General features: G+C 44.6%; 1 protein-coding gene across 1 annotated transcript; it reads right to left on the bottom strand.

Annotated features, from left to right (window-relative positions):
- Positions 1 to 4,849: 4,849 nt before the first annotated feature.
- On the bottom strand, positions 4,850 to 16,714 carry LOC127582510 (gamma-interferon-inducible lysosomal thiol reductase-like). The gene is made up of 7 exons (XM_052037832.1): positions 16,519 to 16,714; positions 13,846 to 14,025; positions 11,981 to 12,055; positions 9,783 to 9,878; positions 8,049 to 8,201; positions 6,342 to 6,410; positions 4,850 to 5,316 (listed from the first exon to the last, which is right to left on the bottom strand). The coding sequence occupies exons 1-7, from the start codon at positions 16,642 to 16,644 to the stop codon at positions 5,242 to 5,244; spliced, it is 774 nt and encodes a 257-aa protein (XP_051893792.1). The 5' UTR covers positions 16,645 to 16,714; the 3' UTR covers positions 4,850 to 5,241.
- Positions 16,715 to 16,719: the final 5 nt, after the last annotated feature.

Raw genomic sequence — 16,719 nt, 5'->3', positions numbered from 1 at the left:
ATTTTGTTCTGGAAACTTTCAAAACACCTTGAATATCTAAGCAAAGATCCAAGTCCAATTTATCACAGCACTGCAATTGTTTGCAGATGAGTTCTTGAATTCTTAAAGTGAGGGTTAAAAGTTATTTGCCACATGTTTAAAAAGAACAGAAACCATTGTGGCTCTTCTTGAGCTTCAGGAGTTAATGTGCAGGGAAAATATTTATCTGAACTTATGCAACAGCACCATCAGTGGAGCAGGTTAACTTCTCTGCAGCATTATTGACACTGGCAGCATTTCAACATATGTGATATTCTAATAAGTGAATTCTTTTTTCAAATTTTACACATGTACAAAGTCTACCTTAAGGATCCAAAATTGATTAGAATGTCAGAAACCACAACTGATATCATTATCAGCCCTCATTAGGGAAGATAATATTTCAGATGGCAGGCTCTGAAGAGTGTTGTAGAACAGAGAGATCTAGGGGTACAAGAACATAGTTCCCAGAAAGTGGTAACACAGGGTGGTGAAGAAAGTGTTTGGCATGCTTGCCTTCATTGGTCAGGACACTGAGTACAAAAGTTGGTCTATTGTTACAACTGTACAGGATGTTAGTGAGACCACACTTGGAGTACTATGTGCAGTTCTAGTTGTTGAGATACAGGAAGGATGTCATTAAGCTGGAAAGGGTGCATAAAAGATTCATGAGGATGTTACTGGGACTGGAGGGCTTGAGTTATAAGGAGAGACTGGATAGGCTGCGGCTTTTTCTCCTGGACCTTAGGAGGCTGAGGGGTGACATTAAAGAGGAATGTAGAATCATGAGGGGTGTAGATAGAGTAATGGTCATAGTCTTTTTCCCAGGGTAGGGTAGTTTAAAGCTGGATTTTAACTCCACTGCTTGTACCTCTGGAACCTGAACAATCATGGACAAAATAGATCAAGGTGGCACATTTTCCCTGTGACCATGTGAGTTTCCTCTGGGTGCTCCAGTTTCCTCCCAACTTCCAAGACATGCAGGTTAGTAGTTAACTGGCCACTGTAAATTGCCCCTGATGTGCAGACGAGTGAGAGAATCTGTGGGAGGTCATGGAAATGTGGGGAGATTGAAATGGAATTGGTGTAAATGGGTGCTTGATGCTTGGCATGGACTCAAATGGGCTGAAGGCTTGTTTCCATGTTGTATGACTCTATGCTTCCATCTCACATTGTGAATGTTGAACTACTTATCTATGCTCTCCCAAAAACAATTCCTTCAATAATTAATCAATTACTGCATCCACTTCTGTGAAAGTCTTTTGAATTGGGTTCTCCATCTTGCAAATATCCTTTGTCCCCTTGCTCTTTTACCTACAGCCTGATACAGTATGTTGTTGTACACACCCTTGCAATCTGTCTTTTAAACTCTACACAATCCTCCACTCATGTCTTTTGGTTCTGCCAAACCTTTGACATCATCCTTTTCTTCCTCTGCACTTGCTACAACAACCTATCAAGTTCCCTTTTGCTTTAAGCGAAGGGAGAAAATACAGAACATTTTGTTCCAAGGAGGCCCAAGAAGCATTATATGTGAAGTTCAAGAGGATGTTGAATCCAATCAAGGGTTTGGTATGACCTCTGGAAAAACTCTGACTCCTCCCTGCAGAATAAGGGCCCCAACTTTGAGTGTGACCTGACAGAGAAACATTGGAGCAGCTGAACAAACTGAGATCTTTAGAATGATACTTATAAAGCGAACACCTCAGGTAGCCCCTGTGTGACTGTTGTATCCACCAGACAGCACAGCATCTGACTAAAAGCTGCAGCCCCTCCAACTGTCCAGACAGTGTAGTCAGAATCCACATAATGAGCAATAATCCCATGAAATATGAACACAAAATGCTGGAGGAACTCAGTGGGTCAGGCAGCATTATGGAGGGAAATGAACAGTCGATGTTTTTAGGCCCAGACCCTTCATCAGGACTGGAAAGAAAGAGGGCAGATGCCAGAATAAGAGGGTAGGGGAAGGGAGAGGAGCAAAAGTTGGCAGGTGATGGGCGAGTCCAGGTGAGATAGGTAGGGTGGGGGTGGGGGCATGGAAAGGAATGATGTGAGAAGCTGGTAGGTGGAAGAGGCAAAGGGCTGAAGAAGAAGGAATCTGATAGGAGAGGACAATAGACCATGAAATAAATGTGGGCAGAAGCCAGCCTCTTCCTTTCCAGTCCTGATAAAGGGTCTTGACCTGAAACGTCGACTGCTTATTTCCCTCCATAGACGCTGCCTGACCTGCTGAGTTCCTCCAGCATTTTGTATGTGAAGTGGAATTAAAATGGCTGGCTACCAAGAGATCCTGGCTGTTGTGGCGGATGGAGCGAAAGTGCTCGACAAAGTGATTCCCTAATCTGCGTTGCGCCTCACCAATGTAGAGGAGGCTGCACTGGGAGCACCAGATGCAATAAACGACTCCAGTGGATTCATATGTGAAGCGCTGCCTCACCCAGAAGGACTGTTTAGGGCCCTGAATGGTGGTGAGGGAGGAGGTGTAGGGGCAGGTGCAACACTTTGTACGGTTGCAGGGATAAGTGCCTGGAGGGGGAAAATCAGTGGGGAGGGACGAGTGGACAAGGGAACCGCGGAGAGAGCAATCCCTGTGGAAAGTGGAGAGGTTGGGAAGATGTGCCTGGTGGTGGGATCCCGTTGGAGATGGTGGAAGTTGTGGAGAGTGATGTGTTGGATGCAGAGGCTTGTAGGGTGGTAGGTGAGGACAGGGGGAGCCCTATCCCTATTATTTTGGAGAGGGGGGATGGGGTGAGGGCAGACGTGTGGGAGATGGAGGAGATGCGGGTGAGGGCTGCATTGATAGTAGTGGAGGGGAAACCCCTTTTACTGAAAAAAAAGAGGACATCTTGGATGTCCTGGAATGGAAAGCTTCATCTTGAGAGCAGATGTGGTGGAGGCAGAGGAACTGAGAGAAGGGAATAGCATCTTTGCAAGTGACAGGGTGGGAAGAGTTGTAGTCAAGTTAACCATGGGAGTCAGTGGGTTTGTAAAAGATGTTAGTACATAATCTGTCTCCGGAGATGGAGATGGAGAGATCAAGAAAAGGGGAGAGAGGTGTTGGAGATGGACCAAGTGAACTTGAGGGCAGGGTGGAAGCTGGAGGTGAAGTTGATAAAATTGATGAGCTCAGCATGGGTGCAGGAAGCAGCACCAATGTAGCGGAGAAAGAGTTGGGGAGCGTTACCGATGTAGGCTTGGAACATGGACTGTTCCACATAGCCTATGAGAAGGCCGGCATAGCTGGGGCCCATGTGAATGCCCGTGGCTACACCGTCAGTCTGGAGGAAGTGGGAGGAGCCAGAAAAGAAGTTGAGGGTGAGTACCAGTTCTGCCAGACGGAGGAGGGTGGTGATGGAGGGGAACTGGTGGGTCTGTTGTCGAGAAAGCAGCAGAGAGCCTTGAGGCCTTCCTGATGGGGGATGGAAGTGTACAGGGACTGGACATCCATGGTGAAAATAAGACACCATGTGATATTGTAGTTCCAAGTTTGTTGTGGGAGAAGATTACAAGGACAGAGAACAAGATTCGAGGATGTGTTTAAAACTTGCTGAAGCAGTGCAACATCCCCACTGACTCCTAGGAAACCTCTGGCCCATGACGGCTCAAAGTGGAGGAGGAGAATTCCGGATGATATTGAGCACCTCCAGACCATGCATGGAGCACAAAGGCCCTGCACAAGCAGCAGAAAGAACACATTGCCTCACAAACTACTCACCCACCCAATTAGCCATCTCCTGCCCCATCTGAGTGAGAGTCTCTGGTTCCTACATTGGCTTCATTGATCAGCTCAGAACCCAAGAAACTTGAGTGGATGCAAGTCATCCTCAATCCCAAAGAACTGCCTAAGAAGAAGTGCTGATGTTCACTGATGGTAAGTGTTCAGTTCCATTTGGTTTAGTTAATGAAATAGTATATTCCTCCAGGGAAATAACATTCAGACCACAGACAATGGCCATCTCCAATACCTCCCTTGGCATTCAGAATATTATCATCACCAAGTCCCCACCATCAACTGCATTGGGGTTGTTGTTGTCTGGAAACATAATTGGGCTAGCCACATAAATACTGCAGAGACAAAAGCAGGTCCTTGCTTGGGTATCCTCCAGTAAGTGACTCACCTCTTGACACCGTAAAGCCGCGAGACACATCAGGAGCGGAAAGGAACACACTCCACTTCCCTTCCCTTTGCACTCATCACAAAGGTCAACATCATCTCAGACAAAACAGCTCACTTGAATGGCACGCTGCCAACTACCCGGAACATATACTTCCTTCACCACCAGTAACTATGGTTAGGATGTGCACCATCTACAAAAGCATTGGGTAATTTGTGGGGCCACTCTGACAGCTACTCCCAAACCCACAAGCTCTGTCACTAAGAAGGACAAGGTCAGCACGCACATGGGAACACCACCTGCTGCAGTTTTTTTTTTCCCCCCATTATGACCTGGAAATAAATTGCTGTGTCTTCATCGCTGCTGGGCCCAAGTTCTGGAACTCCGTACCTGGGGGAGCACCTTGATCAGAAGGGCTGCAGTGGTTCAAAGCCATTTACCGCCACCTTCTTGGGCAATTAGGGATGGATGGTAAATGCTGGCCTTAACAGTAATGTCCAGATCCCAAAATAATTAATGAATTTTAACAATAAGGTAAAAGCTGGTCTTACATATAAATGCTGCCTTTCGTGTTCTGATGAAGCCAATGAAGTACTCTTGGAGCATATGTGGCTCACCAACACCTTCTGAAGGGTAAATACTGAAGAGGATTAACTGGTATCCTGGACAGACAAATCCATGACTCAGGAATAAATATAAAAAAAAAGCACGTGTTTGTTAAAATAGTTTCATTTATTTTCAATTCAACAAGGAATTCCCCTGAACACGTTTCCTGTTTGATAAGAGAGAGTTTGCATTAAAGCCTTGATAATCTTCCTTTATATGAATTTGTGTTTTGGTTCTCAAAGAAACTATCACACTTTTTTCTCCTTTGGTTTCCAAAGCATTACCAAAGATTTTTTTACACTGATTCAGTTTGGGATACAAAAAAAATCACAATAATTAGTAGAGCTCAGCTTCAGATCTCTGCTGACCTGTAGCACAGCAGACCCAGTAAGCAGCTGCAGCTTTGTTAGTACTGACAGTCTCCGTGAAGTTTTCAGTCACTTCTTCATGAAGTGCCCCTTTCTACCCACAGATTTAGCTGAAAATGAGTCAGTGCCACTCATTTTAGTGGAGCCATGCATTGTGGGAATATACTCCTTCCTTCAGCTAATTCACAAGCTGTTGGTTTCTTCCCCTGTGGGACAAAAAGCTTTGTTAGTAAACTGGAACATTGCTGTAGTACTGAGATCAAACAGCAGATCATAACCAACTCGTGGGAAACTGTTGGAAGGTCATTATGTGGTTTGGGGTTTAAACAAAAACTGGGGCACTGGCTTCGTCCATGTCTAAATCACTTCAGCGATACCTAGATTCAGATACAACAAAGACACCCCCAGCCTCGGTGACCCCATAACTCTCCCTCATGAACACCTGAGGATTTGCGGCAGAACTGGGAGGGGTATCCCACAATCTAATCATGAAATTCAAGTTACCCATATCCCCGTTTCCTCTACCATCACCCTTGTCTATGCCCTGTCTCACAGGCAGGGTAGTTTTACAGGTACATAGCCTTGTGGTTAGGTCATCAGACAAGCTTGGATGATGGAAGTTTGAGTCTCAGTAAAGTAACTGGGAATTTAAATTCAAGTAATTAAAATAAATCAATCAATCTGGAACAATGACCAAGAGACCACAGGGTTGTTTTAAAAATGTATTTTGCTAACTAATGCCCTTCAGGGAAGGGAACCTGCTATCTTTACCCAGTCTGGCCCACATGCGACTCTAGAGCAACCAATGGGGTTGACTCTTGACTGCTTCTTCAATTCAGGGGCAATAACGGATGGACTACAAATGCTGGCATTGCCACCAATGTCCATGTCCTGAAAACAAATACACAAACTGAAACAGTCGCATATGGTCGGAAGAGATTGACCATAGCAGACCTCAGCATTGACTCCAGACCCCATGAAGTCAAATAGCATCAGGTCAAAGGCCAGAAAACTCCTGACTGCCACTGATTGCCTTCTCTCAGTTGAAGGATCTTGTTTCCTCCACATTGAACACTGCGAGGAGAAGCATTCTGCGTGCCAAGGACACAGAATGTAGTCGTGGCAAGGGGGCCCTTAGTGGTTTTATTGGAGGACAGGGGGTAACTGCAGTGAAAAAGCTGATTTCTTGGCACAGTGTTTGAGATGTAACAGCAGCTGATCAGTTACTCACCTTGTAAGTATTACACACCAGGTTAAAGAGAGAATTTACAGCCTGGGTCTCTAACTCATCTGAGTGTTTCTGTGAAAGGAATCAAGATTTACCCAAGTCAGAGCAAGCTTCAGACAGGGAATTACTTTTCCACTCCATTGGACCTCAACAAAAGGAATTAAGGATAAAATCTGAAATTTACACTTCATATAATCACAGCAACAAATTCAGTTCTGAATCTATCGTGACGATAACGTGCCTAGGAACTGCATACAGCAGGATCACGCTCAGTGCCTGCCTGGAGACTGCACCAGTGCCAGATGTGAGACAATTATATACTTACACAATAATTTAGACCTCTGTACAGTACAAAAACCAATAGTGCAACAAATGTTCAATATGTACAAGACCTTTGCTTTGCAACCTAACCTGATCCAATTCTGCAAGTTACTTGATTGCCAGACATCTCGACAAACCACCAACCCTCCTGGGCACATGCAAATGTACTGAAACACTAATTTCCTCTTTTTGTAAATTCTAATCAAATAGCAGGGTAGAAGCAATGGCCAAATGTGTACCAATTTAAATCAGTCAGAACAGGCATGTTCACAGACCTGGCCCCACATATCACAAGCTTTATCCAATGTTCTTCTGCTAGAGAATGGGTAAATAATAATTACCCCATTATAATCATTGCTCGTTCTTTAACCAGTGATCTATAATCTGCAATGTGATAAAACTATATTGATGACTAGTAACCAAGTAAATTATTACATTTAACACCAGGTATTCAATACAATGACTTGGCAACCGTATGACCATGAGCAAAATAATCATGGTAATGAACTTTGTTTCCTGGAGGATTAAGAGTTAAACAAAAGATGATAATGGATGATGTCAAGCAGTGGACACAGTATAGACACAGGACAACTTAGGATCATATTTTTAAATATCTGCATTATGCAATTGAACAAAATTGATTATTTTAAGGTTCCAGTACAATATAATAGATCTGACAAAACTATTGCATTTAAATGAAGTGCGTTGTGCTGTGTGAGAACTAGAACCTCTTCCCTCTGTTGCCAGATGTTGCAGCATCTCTTGGGAAAACATGGTTCAGTGGTGATCTAACAGAGGCCTTTAATAATGACAAGAGGCTTTGACAGAGTAGATGCAGAGAGAATATCTACATTTGAGGGGAAGAGCCATCAGTAGAAGGCGGTCACTAAAAAAAACCCCAGTAGGAAATTTGGACGAAACTTCTTTGCCAGAATTTGGAACTCACCACCACAGAGAAAGGTTGAGGTCAAAAGTTTAGATGCATTTAAGAAGAGGCTGAACAAGAATGGGAGAGAGAAGGGAATAGAGAGTTAGATGAAGAAATATAGTAGGAGCTTTGAATGGAGCATAAAAACCAGCATGAACTATTTCTGTGCTATATATCCTATGTGATCTCCAGTTGCTGTTTTTAAACCTTAAACATGTTGCTATAAAAAGAAAATATTGGTAATGTTCAACAGTTTAGAAAGCAGAGGAGAAGGGAACCTCAAAACATTCTGATGAATGGTAATCAACCTTAAAAGTCAACTCTGTTTCTCTCTCCATAGATGCTGCCTGACCTGCTGAGTATTTTCAACATTCTCTGTTCTGTTTCAGATGTGCAGCATCTGCAGTGTTTTGCTCTTACTGGAATACTACTGTTTAAGCAGAGGCAGTCTGCCAACTTACCCCATTGACCAGGATCCAGGGCACATACTTGTGGGGTGGGCTTAGTGCTGCAGTTCGTTCTGCATTCTGGTGCATCAGCTTATTTCCCAAGTCGCCATTTACGCATTTTTCAATCTCAGTCCAGGTTACATTGGGCTCGTAAACTTTCAGACACTGCAGAGATGACAGAATAGATCTGTAAGTTCAAAACTGAACTTTACAAGAATTGCTGCTTCCTTCACAGGGTGCAGGTACTTCTTTCTTGCACAGGGCATATTATTTCCCAGAGGGACCCATGGGTTAGTAATAGAGCCCTGGGTTTGCATTTTCAGCGCTGGGTAGGGGTAGGATTAAAGCCCCTACCCAGGTTCTACAGTTGGCTCTCCACCAACTGGTACCACATCTGTGTGAGCACTGCTGACGATGACATTCAGTTCAGAAGCAACAGTGGCAGACCACAGCACAGATGCTTTGAGCGAAAGGGGAAGCGAAGACACCAAAAGCTTCTCTGTAGAACAGAGGAAGCGGGAAATTGTCACAAAATGCCTCAGACCCAGCCCGCTGTAGAAATCTAACCCCACCCCCCCAAGTCTCCCACTGTAGCATGGGTACTTCAGGATCTCACGGCTTTGTAGCTCAGGCTATAGCACTGAGGGTCAGCTGCCATGCTGGGCCTTCTGTACAGACATTTACTGGCTCCCAGAGTGCCAGGTAACTAGAGTCTGAGTGGGAAAATCACTGTGGAACAGTGCTTAGGATACAGGGTCACATTTGACCCTCAGTATTACCCAATTACCTCTCTCTTCCCCCTACTCCCAGTCATCTTGCCCACCACCCACCCCATTGTCTCTAGCTTCACTTTCTAAAATTTGGAACTACGCCTCGCATTATGGACTTGCTATATACTGGTTAAACAATTCTCCCAAGTAGCCATTGATGGTTGGCTTTGGTTGGTTAAGGTGTGGTTAAAATTGCTCTTTGCCTTCTGACACTCCACCTTCCAATAAAACCACACAAGGCAGGCTTTACAATTGCCCTCCCTTCCAAACCATCAGCCTTATTCATCAGCAACACCCTGCCCAAGCTCAGGCCTTTATCTGAGAAACCTCCTCCTTGTTTTGGAATCCTTCAGTCTCAGGTATAGCATCAGCTCATGCCTGATCTCCTGCTGAACTGATTCCTGATGGTGGGTTCGTCATGCGAGAAACAGTGATGCAGACTGGGGTTGATCCTCTTGTGTTTAGGCCAGATGCAGGTTTGATGTTTCCCCTGCCTGGGGAGTCTAGAACCTGGGATCACAGTCTCAAAAATAAAGGGTCAGTCATTCAGTTCTGGGATGAAAATAAATTCTCCACCCAGAGGGTAGTGAATTCATTACTCAAGGAGGTCATGCAGGTTCAGTCACTGTGCATATCCAAGACAGAGACTGACAGAATTTTAGATATTGAGGGAATCAAGATTAGTGCAGAAAAATGGCAGTGAGGTAAACATCAGCCATGGCAGGACACACAAGAGGGGCTCAATAACCTATTCCTGCTTCTATTTTTTAATGTTTTAAATGCAATTGGCTGAGCAGTTTGAATTCCTTTGTTGTTAACCACCTAACTTTGCTACAAAAAGATTAAACATCCAGCCTGTACATGGATGTAGACTTCTGCCATGCTCACCCTGTGCCTTGTTTGGGTGGGTGGGTGGGGGTGGGAATGCCAGTGTCCAACCAGTGGGCAACTGCTGTGGCACAGGTCAAACACTCACCAGCTGAGCAGCTGAAAGCACATCAGATGCCGATTCCATGCAGAAAATGATGGGGAAGTATCGTGCGAGGTCCTGGAGAGTGTGCATCAAGCAGGCCTGAAAATTGAACAACATTGGTAAAGGAAACCACGTACAGCATTACAATGGCTAGATGCACCTGCAGCACCCTGATGGTCAGCTGCAGAACGCATCTGCTTCTGGGACTGCGGGCAGTAGGCACAAGACTTGGGCAATCAACTCAGAAATTACACAGTCATAGGTTCAATACCACAAAGTTAAATAAAAGTCCAAGTGCCATTTTACAGCCTCAACAGAATATACAGTATTCAGCTACATTGGATACTCTTTAAACATTCTCATAATAAAGTGATGTCTTTCACTGTCATTGAACGGGTTTTGCATTATAACAGAGATGCTGTAAAGACCAATAATTGACAATAAATTGAAATGATTAATAAAAAATGGTGGGAGGGGGATAGAAATCATGCTGCTGGGGGAGGGTACACAGGCCCCAGATACACAGAACATAGAACATACAGAACATAGAAGACTACAGCACAGTACAGGCCCTTCGGCCCACAATGTTGTGCCGACATTTTATCCTGCTCTAAGATCTATCTAACCCTTCCCTCCCACATAGCCCCCTATTTTTCTATCATTCATGTGTCTATCTAAGAGTCTCTTAACTGTCCCTAATGTATCTGCCCCCACAACCTCTGCAGACAGTGCGTTCCACGCACCCACCACTCTCTGTGTAAAAAGCTTACCCCTGACATCCCCCTTATACCTTCCTCCAATCACCTTAAAATCATGTCCCCTTGTACTCAGACAGAACATAGTGATGACGCAAGAGAGAAGTACAAAAACAGGACAGTAATAATGAAAAGATGTCAACTATCCTAACATTAATTGGGACATCAACAGTGTGAAAGGTGCAGTGAGCACAGCATCCATAAAATGCATTCAGGACAACTTTTTAACCATTACATAGCAAGTGCAATATGCGAGGGTTAGTTCCAATTTTAAAAAGTGAAACTAGGGATAATGGAACTGGTGGCAGTAGGAGACCATTTGGTACAGTTATGGAAAAGGACAAAAATAGACTGGGAGAGAAAGTGAGAGAGGGGAAAGTGGGGCATGAGTGAGGGAGAGAGTGGTGAAAATGGAGGGGAGAAATATGACACTAAAGCCATGAATAGAATGGTACAGTTTTAACCAGTTGCTGGGAGAGGGATGGTGGTGAACAGAGTGCATGAGAAGAACTGAAGACAATGGCTTTGATTTCCCAGTATTTAACTGGAGAACATTTCTGCCCTCCACCACTGGATAGTGGACAACTTAGAGGAAATTAGGGCAAGGTGGAGTTGTGTGCAGTCAATATACGTGAGGAAAGAGATGATATGTTATCAGATGTATTTGAGGGGCAGTTGGAGAATCCAAGGAGAGATCTGTGGGGACACCAGCAGTATCAGAGAAGCCCTGATCATTGCTGGAGATGCTCTGTTTGGATAAGAATGAAGCAAGCACTCTTTTTTGGGGAGGAGTGGTGTGATAAAGAACTTTAACTGCGATGCAGAAAGGGAAAGGTTAAAGGAGAAAGTGCAGGAGGAGCAGCCAATATGGATTTTTAGGATTTGGTGACAAGCATCACAAAGTTTGGTGGCTGAAAGACAGCCAAGGTCCAGAGAGGGGTAGGCAACAATTAGATAAGGTTCCACCACTCCCTCAGATTGGTTTCTGCCAAGCCCCATGATGTCAGTGTTATAATCATAATGGGCAGAGTCCATAGGGTCAGCATTCAGTGGGCTGAGTTTGATGAGGAGGTTGGTGTACTTAGGCTCCAGCAGGCATGCTGGGTGGGAAGATTGGTGAATGAGCAGGACAGTTCAAGAGAAGATAATAACCAATGCCTTTCGAGGGGTGCACAAAGGGGACCTCAAACGGATGGCAAGAAGAGGGTTTGACAGCCAAGGAGTGTTGAAGGGATTTGAGAGGGCAGAGGATCCAAGAGGGGAAATTTGAGATGGATGAAGAGAAAAGGTGAAGGAGAATTAGAGAGGCTGGATTCAAGTCAACAGGAAGCATGGATCTAGTCATAGGTAGAGTACAGGAAGCCTTGAGGAGTAAGCAGAGGACACAGGTCGTGATGCTGAGGAACTATCACCCACCCTTCATTCCTGTTTGGATCCAGTACTCACCTCAATCATGTTTCCCATGCATTCCTCCTGACCATGTTGACAAGTGAAAATCCACTTCCCACTTTCGTTTTTCTCCTACAAGAGACAGAAAGAAAATATTACAGGATTATCAAGGCAGCTGACACCAGAACCCAGCGTGGTTTGAATTCAGGCCGATATCACCCAATAAAGAATCGGTGCAAAACCTTATCTCACCCCTCCAGATTTGGTGCCAACTTCCTTGTTTTTATCAACCACAGGAGACAGACTCCCAAAGATGTCAACTCCTTCTCCAATTACAGTGTAAATGAGTATAGGAAGGGGCTGGTACCAGAGTGAAAGCAGCACTGGGAGAGTGAGGGGCAATTTGGGGGAAAGGTGACATGGAGGGAGGTAGGAGTCTAGGAAAGGGGAGGGGCAATTTCTGCCCTCCAGCCTTCTACAGCCCCACCAATCCTACAAGGTCAGGATTTCTTTGGGCCTCAGTGTGTTGGGCACCAATGAACAGTGCAGTTGGAGCCCTGAACTTCTATGGTTCCCTATAGTGCTCCAGCTTGCACTGTTTGGACAGGCCACTCCAGAGAAAATTCAGAGATTTTCTAATGCAGAAGAGACCAAAAAAAATGGAAGTCCTTAGAACAGAAATACAGAAGTGGTTAAATGTGGGTTGAAAACAGGTTATGATACAGAGCACTCTGATTCAACTTGGCTGAGCTGCTTCCTCCATACTCTGAGTGAGTCACCAAACTTCTTCAATCACCACAGAGAAATCAGATCAAGCATTTCATCAGGATGGCTACTCTCCTCACTTCGTAGGAGCCAACCTTCACAAAAAGAAAAATTAGAAGCAGAAGGCGGCAGTCGGCATCTTGAATCTAGCCCAGACTTCAATAAGGCTATGGTGGATCTGACTGTAAACTCAACTTTGCATTCCCGTCCACCTCCAGTGACCTTTCACTCCTTTGTTTGCATATAAAAATATGCAAAGACACTGCTTCCACAGTTGTTTGAGGAAGAGTGTTTTAAAGACATACAACTTGGCAATTTTGTTTTTAAATCACCTCACTATTTTAAATAGATGATACCTTATTGACCCCTGGTTCTAGATTCTCCCAGCTTCTCTCCACATTCACCCTATCAAAAACCACTCAGGATCTATGTATTTCAATCAAGTCACCTCTCACTCTTCTAAATCTCTTTCCAGCTATCTCTCCTGTTCTTTCCCCTTGATCCAAGTTATGATTAAGCCAGGCATAAAAGTTCATCCAGGAAAACACCAGTGGCCCTATGACCCAAACTACCATGGGGCCCAGCATATCCTCAACTGCAGCTGCTGCCAAACGAAGGGACTAATGATCATTCTTTGCTTTAGTCAAGCCCACAGTGCTGCAGTTAAAGTGCCAGAGGGGGCCACAGTGAGATAGGATGGAAGGGATAGGGGACCCAAACATCAAGAGAACATCAAGGCCTTGTGATCTGGAATCCGTCTCCTAAAAGGCTGGTTGAAGCAGATTTAACAGCAGTTTCCGAAAGGACATTGGAATACTCTTTGCAAGGTTTGGAAGAGGGTGGAGCTAAAAAAAAATCAATAGCTCTTGAGTGGGATAAGTTTGGGATTGATACAGGGTGATGGGGAGGGAGTGAGGCAGGGGGATTAATTTTGATTTCTCAAACTTGGGCCAGCACACATTGAAAAAGTTGAATGGCTACATTGGATGGTTCACCACTCTCGACTAATTTAAAATGAGATAATGCGATTTGTTCACTGGGTTCAACCATTTTCTGCTGAACCTGAGGCTTCCTCATTCTTTTGACTGGATTCAGATTGGTATGGAGCTACCTGGCCCACCTTTAACGGCTCCCCATTGACTGACACAAATGTTTACCAAAGTGTTTCCATATGGGACGAGAGTGACATTCATCATTTCGTGCAGCATCAGCCAGGTGGGGAAAAGCTGGAACACAAGAAAGGCACGACATGCTCCACAGAGACTCTCGTAGTAAAGGCTGATCTGGACAGGTTCAGCAGGCTCCAGCAGCTTGGACTCCAAACACTGGTGTACCACCTAGAACAGGGAGCAGCGGTGGTCAATCACTGAGCTAAAATAGAGAATACCAAAGATACTGAGCAGGTTATGGAATCATACAGCACAGAAACAGATCCTTCAGCCCACCATCCATGTAAACCATCAAGTACCCATCCATGCTAATCCCATTTACCAGCATTTACCAATCTTCTATGCTCTAGTGATTCAAGTGCTCATCCAGATGTTTCTTAACAGTACCTGCCTCCACTGCCTTCTCAGGCAGTGTGTTCCAGATTCCAACCACCCTCTGGGTGAATTTTTTTTTCCTCAAGATCCCTTCTAACTCCTCATCTTAAACTTATACCCTCTAGTTTTGGATGTCTCCATTATGGTGAAATTCTCTCACTATCCATCTTACCTCTGCCCCCCAATATTTTGTAAATTATAGTCAAACAGCATCTGTGGAGAGAGAAACTGAATTAATGTTCAAGTCAATTAGCTTTCAGCAGAACTGGTCAAGATTGGAGAATGTTCTGCTTGTCAACCTCAGTTACTGAACCTCATGTTTCATCCACTGGAACAGGAGGGGACGATTTCACCCCCCTCCCCCCCAACCCTGTTCTGCCATTCAATGAGATCTACGATTCTAAAATGGATTCACGCCGCTGTGAAAGCTCTCAGTGCTGTCCAGCATCCACAGTTTTCTAGCTTAGTACAGATCTCCATTCCCTTTTGGAAATATAAGATATCTTTATTAGTCACATGTACATCGAAACACACAGTGAAATGCATCCTTTGCGTAGAGTGTTCTGGGGGCAGCCCGCAAGTGTCACCATGTTTCCGGTGCCAACATAGCATGCCCACAACTCCTAACCCGTACGTCTTTGGAATATGGGAGGAAACCAGAGCACCTGGAGGAAACCCATGCAGACGCGGGGAGAATGTACAAACTCCTTACAGGCAGTGGCCAGAATTGAACCCGGGTTGCTGGCACCGTAAAGTGTTACATTAACCCTTCATTTTATCCCTGGATAACCTAACTCAAATTGTGACATTGTCTTTGTCCGGGAGTCTTTGTTTCTCTTCATCTACTCTTTGATATAGCCAGTTTAAACAATTTCATCAAACCAGCAGAAATGGTAGCAGCATAAAGCAAAAAAAACGTAGATGCTGGAAATCTGAAACATAAATAGAAAACGTGGGAGATACTCATCAGGTCAAGCAATATCAGTGGGGGCTGAAACAAAGTTAATATTTCACATCAGTGCCCTTTTGAATGTTTGCAATGAAAAGTCATCAACCAGAAATTCTAACTCTGTTTCTCTGGAAACAGTAGCGCAATGAACGAGTAGTCAGATGATGGGTTATCAAACTAAAACATCAACTCTGTCTCTCTCTCTCTCTCCGCAGATGCTGCCTGACTTGCAGAGTATTTCCATCACTTAATGTGTTTGTTGTAAAAGTCCAGATGAGTGTCCTACTGACCTACAAGAACTGTTAAGTACATCAATCGAATGAATCTAGAAAGAAAATGGCAGTGTCAGTAAAGGTGCCCATGAAACTGCCATACTGCCGTACTGGTCTATAGATGTCCTGCAGGAAAGGAGATCTGCCATCCTTACCCAGTTTGACCTATTTGCGACTCCAGACCCACAGCAATGTGAGTAACTGAATTACTCTCTGATAAGGCCTAGTGAGGTGGTTCTACTTAACCATTAAATACAGAGGGTGCACCTTCACCACACCAAAAAAGTGGCAACTGTCTGTCATCTTTCCAGTGGTGATCAGAAGGAGGCAGCAAATGCTGGCCTTGCCAATGATGTCCAACCCTGGGAATGAATAACAAAGAATCACGCTCACTCTTTTTAACTCAAGGAACAAAACAGATGCATGCATCAGGGCCTAGTGTTAATCCTTGCAACCCCAGAATCATCCTGGTGCTTTGGTGCTTCACCTCATCCACGGACTTATCTCCTCCCCCCAGTGCATGGAGGCAGAACTAATCGCAGTCACTCCAGATCAGGTTTGATCTGCAACGTAATGCTTCCCCTTGTATATCTGCTCTTCTGAGATAAAACCAGTGTTGTACTGGTATTACATTGGGTTTGGGAACATCTTAGGTTCCACAGCAGAATTTGAAGATATGACATGAGGGACTGGACTTGCTGTTGAAGGACTGATCAGCTGAGGAAACGAGGAGCAGGGTTCCTGCCTGATAGGGTGGGATGGTCTCACTTTCTGGAACTCCTGCAGGTTTCAATACAGTAAACAGGAATCTTGCCACTGAACTCAGGCAACTCCACACAGGAGCACCTGGTGAAGATAGAAATCACTGTTTGTTTCACATGAGCAGAAGAAATAGAAGTAGGTGCTGACCATCCCAGCACAACAATCTCAACCCTGATCGAAGTGAGAATCCCTGTTAACGGAAGAACTAGTTTTAAAACAAAAACATGCACCTTAAACTTTGTAGAATTAATTCTAACTAAGCCAGATTGTGAACTTGATCAATTTCAAGAGTTGGAACCATACCTGACATGCGCTAGCGATTTGATAGGAGCTGCACCACTGTGCCGGGGGATAACGACAGGGTGGTCTCCCGCCAACCTCACCCACCACCCATAACAACAGGCAGCTCAGGACCGTTTCCACTCTCATACTGTACAACTGAATGAATGCTCGGCAGATCCCCAGCACTTCCAGAATATAAGAGACTTCCTGTACTTCTCACAT

The sequence above is a fragment of the Pristis pectinata genome, chromosome 24 (assembly GCF_009764475.1).
Source record: "Pristis pectinata isolate sPriPec2 chromosome 24, sPriPec2.1.pri, whole genome shotgun sequence".
NCBI classification, from domain to species: domain Eukaryota; kingdom Metazoa; phylum Chordata; class Chondrichthyes; order Rhinopristiformes; family Pristidae; genus Pristis; species Pristis pectinata.
This window is presented reverse-complemented; position numbering and strand designations above follow the sequence as displayed.

Coding starts and splice junctions, on each gene's coding strand:
- LOC127582510 (XM_052037832.1), bottom strand. CDS start 16,644: ATGAGAGTGGAAACGGTCCTGAGCTGCCTGTTGTTATGGGTGGTGGGT. Junction 8,202..9,782: donor TGCTTTCAGCTGCTCAGCTG/GTGAGTGTTTGA, acceptor TCATCTCTGCAG/TGTCTGAAAGTTTACGAGCC. Junction 5,317..6,341: donor TGGTGTGTAATACTTACAAG/GTGAGTAACTGA, acceptor TTTGTCCCACAG/GGGAAGAAACCAACAGCTTG.